This window comes from Lethenteron reissneri, chromosome 25 (genome assembly GCF_015708825.2).
Source record: "Lethenteron reissneri isolate LAM-NWPU_2019-01 chromosome 25, ASM1570882v1, whole genome shotgun sequence".
Lineage (NCBI taxonomy): Eukaryota > Metazoa > Chordata > Hyperoartia > Petromyzontiformes > Petromyzontidae > Lethenteron > Lethenteron reissneri.
This window is the reverse complement of record NC_083803.1, coordinates 11,436,600-11,451,251: the sequence shown is the minus strand read 5'-3', so window position 1 is coordinate 11,451,251 and position 14,652 is coordinate 11,436,600. Positions and strand designations below refer to the sequence as shown.

The window sequence follows — 14,652 nt, the reverse complement described above, 5'->3', positions numbered from 1 at the left end:
CTAGGGAGACAAAGGCGGCAGGCGTGGTGCTGGCCACCCTTCCCTTCATATGCCGTTCTGGCCTTAGTCGGTGCTCGCGAACAGCTTTGCCCCAACATTATTTTAAGGTTATACGGAGATCTTTATCTTTGTATCGTGAGTGTGTGTCTTGTGAGATGTGTGCGTGGTTCGTGTTGAGTTGCACACATGTAACCGTGTTGTTTCTCACCCCAGACCGAGGTCGACCATTACCTGGCACTGGTTCAAGCGAAAGTGGACGATGCAACGGCACGGTAACGGATCCCCGAGCCGCATTCGTTCCCAGACGATTTGCTTTCAACCCCACCTCTCCCTCAGCGCGTGTACAATATTTCCTCGCCACGAGCGCCGTGTTTTAAATGAGACGCTTTGGCAGGCCGCTCGCACTCTGGCGAGCTCCGTTCGCTGTCTCGCCGGTTCGCCGCCCTGCATCGCACGCCATTATGGCCTGGCAGGGGAGAGCAGCAGGCCCGCTTGCCATGCGACGTGCGGTTAGTGGCGTCCATCTGCCGAGATAGCAAGGGTTAGGCGGCTGGAAGCAACTGCGTCGCATGCAGTTTCCGTGGACCGCAATTTGTTTGGTTGAGCGATGGCGCAGTGGTTAGAGCAGTGCGTCGCCAATCCGGCCTCTCCTGAGTTCGATTTTCAGCCACGGCCGACATCAGTGACAGTGATGTCCAGAATGTCTTCGTGGCAATAAAATGTCTAGTCAAACTGTATCGTTAAAGAATAACTAAAGGTAAAAAAAAACGGAAGAGACAGAGTTTATTCCATCAACTATTTGTTTTATTGAAGTCGGAATGTGTTTGTGTACACGTAGCTCTGCGTGTGATGCGGCTCTCGAAACATTTTTTGTTAAAGACAAAAACAAAACAAAATTACTCTTCTTGGAAAAAGGTTGCCAACCCCTGGTCTTGGCAGACGCAAGGTCAACAAGAGAAGTCGCTGTTTTTAGTTGATGATGGGAGTCAGCTTCCATGTTGCGTTCTGCAATCACTTGGCTTCTCAACCACGTCAGAATTCAATCCCGATCCCGAGCTGAGTTTTAAGAAAACTTGGCGAGTTTGCTTGGATGCAGCTGTTGTGAATGTGTTAATTTGATCATCCTGGCTTAACTCAATTTGTCGACATCATGTTTCGTGAAAATGCTTGTCCGTTGCCTCTACTTGCCAAAATGTATTACTTACCCTTTCAGGAATGTATTTAACATTTGTACATTTAAATACTTTCAGTGCCATTTACCTTCTTGCTCGGCCTTATTCACGTTGTTGCTAAATTGCTGCCAACGTCATTCTAGATTTGTAAAAATTTAAATGGCTTTAAGGTATATTTTGGTGTACTTAAATTGACGTCAGAATATTTATTTGTCCTGGAGAGCCTATGAAGCTCTTTTTCACTGACGTCTTCACATAACCCAGGAGGGCCCCCCGCCCCCGCTTTGTGAAAGAGGGCGACGCTGCTGTATCGCGCGTCTCGGTCGCCGTGGTGTCCCAACGGCCACTTAATCGAAGGGTGGCGACCGACGGTCGGGGACTCGTGGCCCGGGACGCAGTGGAACCGGACCGACTCCGCGGATGTTGAGTCCCTGTTTTGTGCCGCAGAGTGAAGAGCATGATTCCTGCCGCCCTGCGTCCAAACGAAGCCAACTCCTCGGCCAAGTGAAAAGCGCAAGCTCGACCGTGCTCGACCGTGCTCGACCGTGCTCGACCGTGCTCGACCATCGCCAACCCCCCCCCCCAACTGAACAGAAGCTGACGATAGCCTAACACTTCCGTTGTTACTCCGTACGTTTGACTTAAAAATCAAGTAGGATACCAATTTGCGTGTGACGTAACAAAGTGCATGAAACTACCAATACTTTAGAGTTTTTATTTAAATCGAGTTTTCTTTTGTGTTCTGTTTATTCGTCCCCTTAACATGCTTGAGGTACCGTGACGAATTGTAAATCGCGTTCGCGTTGTCAATGTTGCCACGACGGTCGCGCCGCGCAATGCCGTCGTCAAATGTAATCCAGAGAGCCGCCGTGGAACACGGCGGTCAGCCTCGAGTAGTCCGCGTCAAACGCATTCTCGTTTTAGATGACTTAAGAAAGCAGACATCGGTGGTAAGCTGAATTGGTGAACCCCGAGATCCATTACCGCACTCGATCACTCGGTCGCAGTCCGTCGCAACGTGCAGCTCTTAACCGGCGGTGGCGGCGGTGACGACGGCATCATCCTCGCCAGGCGTGCAGGACGAGTCTCTGTCCGCTGCCGTAAGGCCATGGGGCTTGGAGAGCGGCTCTGCCGGTGGGGGGGGGGGGGGGGGTGGACATGCCTGGGCCCCCACGGCCCCCACATCCCCCACAGCCCCCACAGCCCCCACAGCTCCCACGGCTCCCACGGCCTGGCCGTCTAGGCAAAACCTTTTAGCACCGGTTTTTTGTCTTCCGAGTCTTGAGCAACACCTGAAGAAATTTGGCCAAATTTCCGCTGGGTGAGTCGACAATAGCATCCCAACTTTATAAGTCAAATTTCGTTTGTATTGAATCCTCTTCACGAGCACACCCTACCCCTCCGATACCCTACCTCCCCCACCCCCCCACCCCGTTGATGACGGACGGACATCAACACTTTCAACGTGAGTTTCAAAGCGTTCGAAATATATTAATTTATTAACAACTTTCTGCAAGTCAAGCATGCAGTGGTGGCCGTTGAACAATTGGTTTGCTGAAATGTTTTCTTCTGTCTGTGGCCACTTGGGCCCTTGCACCTGTGATTCCTGTTGCTGCAAAACAACGTGCACTCGCTCTCCGATCGGCCGTCTCCTTCGCACCAAAGGGAGGCACGTTCAGGTCACCTAACTAACAACATAAGCTGTGTGTACAACCAATTTAAAATATACCAAAATAGCTCGAATTCAGTGTTCTCTTGTTATTTAAAAAAAAATGTATACATTTTGGCAAATCGGTGTTGGAGGTCAGAGTCAAAATGTCAAACGGGTCTCCCCGCTTAAAACGAGCACAGTGGCTTCGCTTCACTCGTTTCGCAGCCCTGAGCCGGTGGTGAAATTCCCACACTCCCTTGGACGAGGGCCGCTGTATTTATAGACAACTACCGTTGACCTCCCATAAAGTGGCCCTCGTTTTTATTGACCATGGAGGAACGCTTGGCCGAGGTCACGGTCCCGGCCACGATTTTGAACTCGCAGCCTTTCCGATTGCAAGTCGAGCACGCGGGGGGGTGCCCCTGGCTGGATACGCCGGAGGTAATTACCCCCCTGGGTTGCTGGTCTTAAGCGTTGCCCTCTTACCGGCAGGGTTCAGTCGCCGTGTTTGGACCCTCAAGCCCCACCTCCAGTCTGATGTATCACTGTGTTCAGCACGCGCACCCACCAGTCAGCCCGCCACGGTGCCAGCCCCCCACCAGCCAGCCATTCGGCCAGCCAGCCAGCTCGCCAGCTCTCCAACGAGAGGAGCATGAGCTGCAGGGCAATGCGCCGTGAACGGGACCCCACTGGCAATCCTATTTTTGTCTTTGCATGCGGCGCACACCACCCACATCATCCAGGCATGCCTCTATATTGAATTATAAGCACAGGTTGGTAAGAAATCTAGCACATCGAATAGATTTGACTCATCTCTTGGTAAAAAAAAAAATCCTGCATATGTGTGGAGCTATTCCCCCCCCCCCCCCCCAAGCTTCCTAGCAAAACAATCCTCCTGGGAAAGTCGTGAGACTTGGTGAGGATGCCGCACGTTAAAAACACAAGAGCCCATTGTCCTTCCGTCTTTTTAATCATTCCTTGCGACAGTTTTGCTTCTTTTTTTTCACCAATGGCTAAAGAGCTATCGTAGCGAGTGATCGGCTGATCGCGTTCGGTCAAGCGCAGGAGACGTTCGGACCCGTGGGGAGCGACGACGCCGCGCTGGCACCACCGAGGTCTTGGCTCTGTCCGCAGCCTTGCCGCGTCCGCCACGGTTCTCGCGCAGCGCATTGGGGTGGTCACCCTGCCTGCTCAGCCATCCGCTTCCCGTACAGCCTAAACAGACTGTTGGGGCAGGTGCTGTTTGCGAGCACCTAATGAAGTCTGGCACGGTACGCGATGGGGTGGATTGCCAGCGCCACCGCACGGTCGCCTTTGTCCCCCCGGTAGCGATGTCTAACACGGCACCAGGTACGCAGTTTGTTGAAGCGGAGTAACTAGGGGGAGACCCGGGACTGGTTTCAGATGATCATCACCGGTATTGGCCGTGAGCAGAATCGGAACCCGTTTTCAACATACTTGGTTGCGCGCTTCAATTGCCCCGAATTATAATATTTATCCAGGAAGCCATCCCGAAGTCGTACGACTCGTTTTTCAGGAGGGTTTTTTTTCTTCCCCCCAACGAAGTCTTCGGCCCATTTAATGACGGCGGCGTGTTTATGATGCACGTGGGAGCAAAACCGGAGCATCCGAGAAGAAGAAAGGACCCCCCCCCCCCCTCGCACAAATCTCCTTTCGCCCGTGGCTGGGAGGGGGTTGTAAGGCTGCGCAAGTTTGGCCCTTGAAGGTCGTCGCGTGGAAGGGCGAGGTTGTGTGCTTCGGGAAATTCTGTGTGGCAGGCGGAGCGACGTCTGGGGGGTGGGGTCGCAGGTTCAATGCATCATTGCTCTAGACTCTAGAGGCCGGGTCGCAAAAGCACAATGGGTTTACAAATGACAAAAGTTTAACACGACAAGAATACGTTTAAACAAGACCAAGTGTGATGCGAACACGGATGACGCTCGTAAACCTTGAATCGCATTTAATTCTGACATGAGCATAACATTTACGCCGATGTTGAGGCGAGGTCGTCGTAGTTAGTATTGTGTAACATTGGCAATGGTGGAGGTAGTGGGGGGGGAGGTAGCGGTTTGCACTTCAATGCGTTCGCTTTGAGAGCGGGTGGCACATCAGCTCCGTGTTGCTGCTCCCTCTGGCACCGCGTGTCCGTCACGTGGCGCTGCGTCGTCGCCTGCACCCCCCCAAATCCCCCCCCCCCAAACTCTCCCCCCCCCCAAATCCCCCCCCCCCCCTCTCCCCCCGCTACTCGACGCGCGCCTTCAAGCCTCGGACTCGCCACACGAGGTTTCAGTTCCTGCAGATGCTTGAACATTGAATGTGTCGTGTCGTCCCCAGCGCAATCCGAGCGGAGGTGCGTAATTACCAAGAGCTAGTCCGAGGGATGTTGCAAAGTTGCCCGAGGAATTTTCCAAAGTTGCCCGAGGAATTTTCCAAAGTTGCCCGAGGAATTTTCCAAAGTTGCCCGAGGGATGTTGCAAAGTTGCCCGAGGGATGTTGCAAAGTTGCCCGAGGATGGCCGGCGGTTGCCAGGTGGCAGAGCGGGAGAGAGAGATGAGCCGAGTGGAGGGAGCGAGAGTCGGAGGGTCTCCGTGGCCTGGCCCTTCCTTCGCAGCGATTGGACCCCGACGGTCGACGCCGCCAAGCGCTTCATCGAACCGCGGATTCCGCATGCCGACGCTCGATATGTCAGACGTGTTTCATAATGAAGTGCGTTCGCGTTTTTTTCGGCGGAATGTTTATGCATCGGCGCTGTGATTTTTTTCTTTCTTTTTCGGGAGAGAGGTTTTCACGTTAACAACTAAACAACAACAAAAACACCACGAACGATTTCGTCGATGTATCAGGATTAACGAGGACTTTGTCCCCCGTGATGTATCGGTCTCTCCGGCGCTTTTGTGTCCGGGGTGGAGGGGGGGGTTGAGATTTTGTTGCGTCCGTATGGGTGGTGGGTGGGGGGAGTACGGGGCGATTGTGTGTGCGAGAGTGGTTGGGATGATTGCGGCTGGGAAGAACCCCCTTGCGGTTTGCCTCCGTTGCACACGCTGACGCAGCAGCACTGGGTTACCGGAGCCGGCGGGGATGGGTTGGCAGTGGGTTTGTGTTTCATTTGAAGGGCATCCCTCGTGTGGGCAATCCGTTGTCGAGATGCCCAGGTGTTTTGGGGAAGGTGTTGGGCTTGCGTTGTGTCCAGCGTGAACACGTGGCTGGCCAGGTGTGGCAAGCAGCAGGTAACGGCCGACTTGACGAAGCGCGCCTTTGTTGGGATTTGGACAACGTTAAAGACCCATCGCAGAAACAAACCGCTGGCAAATATTCAGTTTTCACACAAAGTAAAAAATCAAGTGAAATAAAACCGTTGAAAAAAAGAGACATCCATTGGCTCGATATGGAACGTCATTGCCCCCCAAGTCTCCTTGGGGAAACAGGAGTCGCTGGATCTGTTTCACTCTCCCGACTAAACAAACGTAATTGCAATGAAATTATATAGTCTTGTGTATATGTGCGTGTCAAATTATGAGTCTCTGCGTGTGTCATCATAAGGCTGTAAGGGCATGTTGAGTGGCACCGATCTGCTCGTTCGTGCATTGTGCGCCTCCCACGCTTGATGGAATGCTGTTGCTCATGAATGGCTTTCGAAGTTACGGTACGGTAATATTGATTTCACACACAGCTGCTTAAGTGATCGTGCGACGTTTGTTGTTGACAACATTGCTGCTGATGCACCTTCTATAGCAAAGTCGAATGTCAGCTTGTGCTAGCCTTATTATTAATTGTAACAAATAAAGTAACCGCGTGTTTACAACATGTTTTTTTTTTCATGACTGCGGTTCCACATCATCGTTGCGTGACTACCAAACGCCATTCACGAAGTGCAGGTATCGAAGTGTGGTACGAGGGGGCCTAATGCCCTCCCACAGGACAGGGCTGGCACCATGGAGGGCCTGGGTTCGAATCCAGGTCGCCGCCCGTGGTGAAACCGGGTTCTCAAGTACTGTATAATCACGTTTCAGCCTGATCGGCAATTAATGCACACACAAAAAACAATTGAAATGAGACTTCTAACTTCAATTAGATTATTCCAGCTCAAAAACAAATATCGGCAACATTGGCACAAGTCACTCGGGTGAGAATTTAAATCGTGTGCCCCTAGTGTGGATACGAGCTCGACATCCGAAACGATTCTGTGATGTAATCCGGAACGAGATCCACTTCCTACTGAGAATTCCCGTTTGCAGAAGTCGTGGCTGCTGACAACAATGCCCCTATTATGATTGGAATGTACCGTGTTTTGGGATATTTTTTCTTAGACACGCGCATTATGCTTTGCGGCCCATTTTTAGTCTGAATCGAAGGGGGCGAACTGTTACATTTTGGTTGTGGAATTCTCACGCGGGGCTGCGTGCACCGTTTCAAGGGTAGTTCCGTCTTTATTGAGACATTTAACCACGAGCTTTCAGTCACGCTGGGCGTCTTATAAGAAAATAAAACTACACTATACGTTTAGGTTACTTTTCAAAGCCATAAAATGGTGACCATTTGCGCACCATAATTTAGACACCCTGCTTGCTGACTTGTTCTCTCGTACGCGCGCGCACACTGATTACACAACAGACGACACAACAGACAGGTACACGGGAGGACACTCGGCTCCCTGTAACGAGACTAATGCCCCAGGTCACTGCTGAGTTATCGCCTGGTTGAACAAAATCAACGTAGGACTGCCCCGCTGCTTGCCGAGGTTGGACGAGGGACCGATCAGTTATTCTCGGAAATCCCCTCTCCACGTGCGCTCGTGAACCAGCCCACGCACCCCAAAATGGTGAATCCGGGTTGTGGGGAGAACGGGTGTTCCTGTGCATTCACGACACCACAGTTTGCCCTCTTCGCTTTGCTTACCAGCCAAATTTTTTTTTTACATCAATTCACATTTAACAGGAAGAAGTAGCGGATGAAGCACGGTGAATCGCCACGAAAGTACGTCACCTTCAAAGGGGGCCTAGACGTCATTGCTGTGGGAATAAAGACTCGAAAAGATGAGCACGTGCGCTTAAGCGGAGGCGCACGTTTACGCTCTCGTGTGGAGCTTGTCGCCTTTACCGCGGTCTCGCACTTAGGGATTGAAATTCTGCAAGCTAGAAGCGACGAATGGGGCGCGTTTGTGCGTAAAACAATTGGTTTTTAAGATCCGAGTAAACGCAAGGTCACGTGGCAGTGACACTTTTAAATGAATATCACAGAACAAGTGCTGGTCTCTGCTCCGAATGCAAGGTAACAACACAAACCAATCGTGCCCCCCCCCCCTACTTAATCGAGCCATGGGCTGGAACTTGCTCCCGTTGGTGGCCCTCTGAACTTTGTGGTGAAAGTGTCGATTTCCCATGGCTGGGGCCGCGTTCTCGAGTCAGTGCCGGATTATCCTCGTAGCAAAAGCAGCTACATATGTAGTAGCTACGAGCCCCGCACTTTCAAGGGCCCCGCGCTAAATGCTTTAAAACTATCAATTCCGGTTCAGTGATTCTTCACTTTCTCTATTACTGTAGTACTATACCGCCTTCAACTTTTATGAACGACTGGGTGTTTAAGTTTAGTGCTTTGCCATATTGTCTGGCTGTATTGCAAATGAAGAAATACAATTTATTTACTATGCCAGTTAAACATTTGTATTTTAATAGTTGTGTTTTCAAAAAATATAATTTAGGGCCCCTTTATAACATATGCTACAGGTCCCGCAGTAGCTTAATCCGGCGTTGTCTGGAGTACAACCGCTGTTGCCTTCCCACAAAGCGATCTATTGACCCCCCCCCCCCCCCCCCACCAGAGGAACGACAGACTGAGCCAACTCCCCGACTGGAATTTCAACTGAGTCGAGAGCTTTAACCACGGCACCATCCCGGCCCAGACCAGCTAAATTTAACCTCCCCCCACCCCACCCCCCAGTTAAATTTAAAATGAGAAAAAAACTCGGTACATAACGAGAAGACTTAGGTGTGCCTTAGAAAATAGAGCACGCAGCGGACGAGATGACGCTTTGGTTTTAATAAAGGTCATTGAAATTTAAATTTGCTCGACTGAGTAGCGACTTGTGGATGCAGTTGGAGGAAGTGTAATCTTCAGCTTTGGGATATTTATCCCACCATGGCATCCTTGCAGTACTCCCAGGAGATCAGGCATGGCCGATGGTTCTGCCAGTCAGTCACATTGGCTAATATGTATTTTGATGGTGACCTAAGGCAAGAAGACCACAATGCAGTTCTTCAGGAGCTGCTGTGGCATTTAGCATATCGCACAAAGACCGAGTGGTATTTGTACACGCTTCTCCGTGTGTTATTCGGCTGTTACGATGGGTTTTCTCCGCATTTATAGATTTGATTAAATGGCCCACTACTAGTGGTGCACTGAACATTACCGACACATTCCTATTAACTCGAAGACCTCTACATCTAACCCCAAACTTCTAATGCGTGGGTTAAAATCGACCACTTTCTAAAATTGAAAAACAGAACATGGAATTGGTTCAAGTACGTTTCACACTATCCAGAAGTAATATCTGCGCGATTTAAAGCCAGTGATGTCTCTTAAAATACTACGTTTGGGAGATAACATTTCTCCTGTAACATTTTCCCCTTTGAATTGCAGAAATCAAGTACTCTAGGCTTACTAAATATAGTAATTCAACATTCTTAATGCAGGTTCCTGTTTAAACTTCCCGAACATTCATAGCATGCCTCCTTCCCAATACTGCAGTTTTACTAATCATCAATGCACAATGCAAATTCCAAAAGTAAAATTGAAAAGTTAAGTAAAAAATGCCCATTAAAATAAAATCCCATGCATGTGTAGGCAGCTTCGCCATTAGTTCCTCATTGACACATTTCGTTTTTTCAGCTTGCTAAAGTTGTGCTTCTATAATTGTCATCCAATTATAAACAACGCAATTCAAAAAGCTACAACATTTGAATGCATAATACACACAACTATCCTTACATTTCAACATTGTTCCAATTTTTAAACCAATAGTTGTGTTGCTCTGCTTCCTGACCGTCACGCGACCCTTTGACCTTGCCTGGTTTCCTGTCCGGCGAACGTGTGCCCTTCCTGGGCCGGCCGCTAGGGTGCAGGGGGTAGGGAGGAGTTAGGAGGAGGCGGAGGAGCAGGGACAGAGGGATGGAATGTGGAGGATGGAAAGAAAGCGATGGTGGTCACAGCGGCTACGTGGAAAGACGTGATTGGCCAGCTTCACGCTGGCACGGCTGTGGCACATATTTGGCTCTTATCAAGCCGGCTGTGGAAATCGGAAGCGGGTAGGGCGAGTGTCTCTCCTCGTGCCTCCGAATGGACCGAGGCTTCCAGTTTGGCAGACTCTGTCGCCATCCATCATCGCTGGCTGTGAGCGGCTGTGAGCTGCACCGACGGCTCCTTCTCTCCGACAGCTGTGGACACGGAGATGCATCGGGCCTGTATCACCTCTCTCCCCGAGGACAGATTGAACAGCGCTTGTGATCATCAACCGTGGCTTACCACTGCTGCAGCTCACACTGCGCGTCGAAGCCCACGACATCAGGGTTACTATTGATGGCCCTTTGCCAATTCGCTGTTGAGTGAGGGCCTCCCCCACGCCATGTCGATGCTGGGGGCTTGCATGACCAAACTTCACCACGCTGGGCAGTGCGAGATTGTGAAAGGGGTTGGGGGTGGCTGGGTCAGGATCAGTTTCAAATTAATAAAAGTAAAATAAAATAAAAGTCACGACGTTTCGGAGGCAACACAAGCTTCCGTCTTCAGGTGGAACCGTCACAGCCACGACAGCTGTATCAAGTAAATGAGAGATTGCAGGAGCTACCACTCCGTTTATATAATGGTTGGAGAGGGGGGAAGGGCCAAGTACAGCACACATAAACAGAGTGGTAGCTCCTGCAATCTCTCATTTACTTGATACAGCTGTCGTGGCTGTGACGGTTCCACCTGAAGATGGAAGCTTGTGTTGCCTCCGAAACGTCGTGATTTTTATTTTATTTTACTTTTATTCATTTTAATGTTTTACCTACGTGACTTTACAGAAAAAACCTAAGAATATGAATCCTTGCAGTCATGAAAGCTTCAAATCTAGGATCAATTTCAACTTCACGTGCCACTGATGTTAGCTGTGGCCGATAATCGAACTCTGATTGGCCGGTTTAGAGTGCCAACCTCGGGCCCCCCAGTGTAGTATATTTACCAGGCTGATGAGACTTGGATCGGTCAAAATCGGTTCCATGGTTGCTTAGTTTAAACGAATGGACTTGTGAAACATCAACATGACAAGCTCATAGACCAATTGTTGAAATGTCCGTTAATTTTGGGAAATACACTCCATTATATTATTAATTGCAGATGATATCTCCAACCTAACAGTATTAAAAATAATTACCACCAATCTTGAGTATAACAAGTCAATCCTCTATTCTCATTCAAGCATCCCAGACCTCTTTTGAAAGAGGATCAATAATACTCATATTGAGTCGTTAAATAGCAGTGTCATTTATGCAACCACATCTACCGCTGCTGCATTGGCGGCGGTGTTACAATACACAATTAAACACAAACTAGAAAGGGGCTCATCTTCTTGGTTCTTTCGGTAAAGTCACGTAGAAGGGAAGTAATAAAATAATAAAAAATAAAACATAATAAAATAATTCTCACGACGTTTCGGCCACAACGCAAGCAGCACCTGAGGACGGCTGCTTGCGTTGTGGCCGAAACGTCGTGAGAATTATTTTATGTTTTATTTTTATTATTTTATTACTTCCCTTCTACGTGACTTTACCGAAAGAACCAAGAAGATGAATCCCTGCAGTCACGAAAGCTTTAAATCGAAATTTAGAAAGGGGCTGTTTCCCGAAACGTCGTCCCTTACATAATCTTCTCTTTCTAAAGCCACGGTGTAAGTGACGAGCCTTTCGGGGGTTTAGCGAAGGACTATCGGTATCGCTCGAGTGAGATCCGTGCGCTTCTCTCTACGATGTCACCACCGATCACCCACTTGACCGGTAGCGCTGCTTTGCCCGGGCTCGCTCCTCTGCGTCAAAGTACCACACGGTGATGGCGAACCTGCGGGGACACGCACACGGGAGGCTCTGGGCGTCTCGCATCTCCCACCAATCACGCGACACCGTGGGGACGCACCAGCGCTAGCTCACCACTGCTGATATTTACACACTTGCGCCGAGAACTCGATTAAGGCTGAGTGGACCTAGGGGAGGCCCAGGACACGGTTCAGATATTCGTCACTGGGTCGTGAGCAGGAATCCCAACACGGGCCGTCGGGTCCGGAGCGCAATAGCGCGCTAACCACCGCGCCACCGCTCCCCCACGTCCCAGACACGTGGGGGGGGGGGGGGTTGGTGGGCCGGCACGGGCCGGAGCGCGCTGCTCACCGCGTGCCGAACGTGGGTAGCACCTCGTGGGGCGTCCGCCGGTCCGACCAGAAGAGGAGAAGTCGGTCGAACCTGGGCTCCACGTCGGCCGGCCGCCCCTCCAGGCCTCCCCCGGGGAAGATTCGCAGAACGCCCCCCAGCTGATGGGCGAGCCGGATACAACGACGCACGGGCGGAGGCGTGAGCGACCCCTCGCTCCATCACCACCACCACGATTTTACTCTTTTTTGGGGGGGGTATTTTTATTTTTACCAGGTAAGGCCCATTGAGCTACGTAGCTCTTTTTCAGAAGCGACCTGGCCACAAATGATGGCTCAACTAAGTGGCTTACCGCGTGGAAATGTACAGCAGCCGAATACTCGAAACGCGCGGCAGACGGACACCGGCATCACCGCCCGTGGGCGCCGCGGTGGCTAGGAGATGTTAACTACCTCGCCTGGTATTCAGGAGGTCGTGGGTTCGATCCCGACCCTGATCCGCCTGTATATTTGGAGTTTGCGTGTTCTCTCCGTGGTCGCGTGGATTTTTCTCCGGGTCCTCCGGTGTTTCCCCCTCCACGTTTTCCACTTCGTGTGAGCTATCATTTCTGATGGCCGGATCGCTTCTAAAAAAAATAGCTATACAGCTCAGCGGGCCTTACCTGGCACGAAAAAAAAGTTTTGTTCAAAACTTTACTCCCGTCCACATTTCCCCGTGTTGCAAATGCGGAGTCGTAAAAGGCCCCGTGGGTTGTAAACCCGCGCCGGTGCCGGCAGAGGGCAGCAGAGGCCCTCTTTGTCGTCTGAACGGGACCCCCCCGCCCCCCACCCAAGTGGTCGAGACCAAGCTCACTCCGGGGCTGGAAACAGCATTGGGACCTTTTTGTTGTTGCCAGTATCAAAGTATGAAAAAACAAGGTTGGGTTTTCCCCATTTCTGGCAACAAAACGGGTTGTTAAGATGTTTAAACACCAAATAGAAACCTTTTTGCAAGGAATATGTTCGCCTTTTGGCGTTATCTGATCTGACAATGGTGAGACGTGATCAAAGGATGCTCTTGTTTGCATGTTCACCAAAAGTACGTATGACTACTACAGACATGATTCCCTGCAAATGGTCTCTAGTAGGTGTTTTAACATCTTAACACCCGTTTTGTTGCCAGAAAGGGTAAAACGTATTCTTATTTTTGGCAAACTCCCGGGGTTGTTGTTATCGCAACATTTCCGTACGAAGCAAGCGTTTGTTTTATTGTACCAGGTAAGGCTCACTGAGCTGCTATGTAAATGTTTTTTTTAGAAGCAACCTGGCCCCACAAATGATAGCTCAACGAAGTGGCTTATCATCATGTGTAGATGCATAGCAGTAGCCAAATAACCCTTAAACGCGTGATGTTGACATGTGGAGTGTAAACGCGGAGGACCCGGAGTAAAATCCACACGACCACTGGGAGAGAGCGAGAGAGACACGCAAACTCCAAATATACAGCAGGCGCCAGGGTCACGGATCGCATCCATGACCTCCTGTATACCAGGCGAGGTAGTTAACATCTCAGACGGGACCCCTGGGACATGCGGGGGTCTGTTCCGTGACCTCCTTCCTGCCAGCCGGCCTTCGACGCTTCACGTGACGGCATCAAAGTGCACCTGGCCTGGCACAGGCGTCGTGGTGACGTCACCCACTTCGTGGTTGTGGTATGTACGAGTGCGTGTCTGCGTTTGTGTGTGTTAGGACAAAGAAAAAGATCCGCCCGTATAGCCTCAACAGACTGTTGGGACAAGTGCTGTTAGCGGGTAGCACCGATGAAGGCCGGCACGGCACGCGAGGCAGGTGGGTGGCCAACACCATGCCTCTCCCGAGTGGCGATGTTCACACAGACCCTCTAGGTGCTCATTTGAGGCTGAGTCGACTTAGTGGGATGCCCACGACCGGTTCAGATAATCGTCACTGGTGTTGGCCATACTTCATCGTGCTGGTGAGTTTCGGGTCGGTAAAGGGGAGGCCCGCACAGGTAACGCTGCAGCGAGATGTTAACTACCTTGCCAAGTATGTGGGTGGCCGTGGGTTCGACCCCGATCCCGACCCTGATATGTGGAGTGTGAGTGTTCTCCCCGTGGTTGCGTGGATATTTCTCCGGGTCCTCCGGCTTGTTTTCCTCCACATTTAGAATCACCATGCGTTTAGCGCGTGTGTATGCTGTAAATGTCCACATGATAAGCCACCTCATTGGGCCATCATATGTGACCGGGTGGCTTGTGAAAAAGAGCTATAGAGCTCAGTGGGCGTTACCTGTTCAAATAAAATTAGTATCAGTCTAATTTTTAGTTTTGATATATTACCACTGATGTTGGCTGTGGCCCAGAACTCGACAGTGCAATGCGCTAACCATTGGCCCACCGATCCACCCTCAGTGTGCGTACACAGTGTTCTAATTGCTGTGT

The 14,652-nt window shown here is 50.6% G+C and overlaps 2 protein-coding genes and 1 long non-coding RNA gene across 3 annotated transcripts in view; 1 reads left to right on the top strand and 2 right to left on the bottom strand.

The window, feature by feature from the left end:
• Window positions 1-6,629, top strand: part of LOC133347217 (uncharacterized) — a 36,341-nt gene extending 29,712 nt beyond the window's left edge. Inside the window, exons 9-10 of the mRNA XM_061559311.1 lie at window positions 214-272; window positions 1,620-6,629. Coding sequence (XP_061415295.1) covers window positions 214-272; window positions 1,620-1,680 — 120 coding nt within the window. The 3' untranslated portion in view covers window positions 1,681-6,629. The remainder of the gene's footprint in view (window positions 1-213; window positions 273-1,619) is intronic.
• Window positions 1-14,652, bottom strand: part of LOC133347227 (uncharacterized) — a 344,284-nt gene that overhangs the window by 152,958 nt on the left and 176,674 nt on the right. The window lies entirely within an intron of this gene.
• LOC133347218 (uncharacterized) overlaps window positions 7,227-14,652 on the bottom strand; it is a 32,159-nt gene continuing 24,733 nt past the window's right edge. Inside the window, exons 4-6 of the mRNA XM_061559312.1 lie at window positions 12,237-12,376; window positions 11,843-11,910; window positions 7,227-10,253 (exon numbers count right to left, since the gene is read on the bottom strand). Of these exons, the coding sequence (XP_061415296.1) occupies window positions 10,198-10,253; window positions 11,843-11,910; window positions 12,237-12,376 (264 nt within the window). The 3' untranslated portion in view covers window positions 7,227-10,197. The remainder of the gene's footprint in view (window positions 10,254-11,842; window positions 11,911-12,236; window positions 12,377-14,652) is intronic.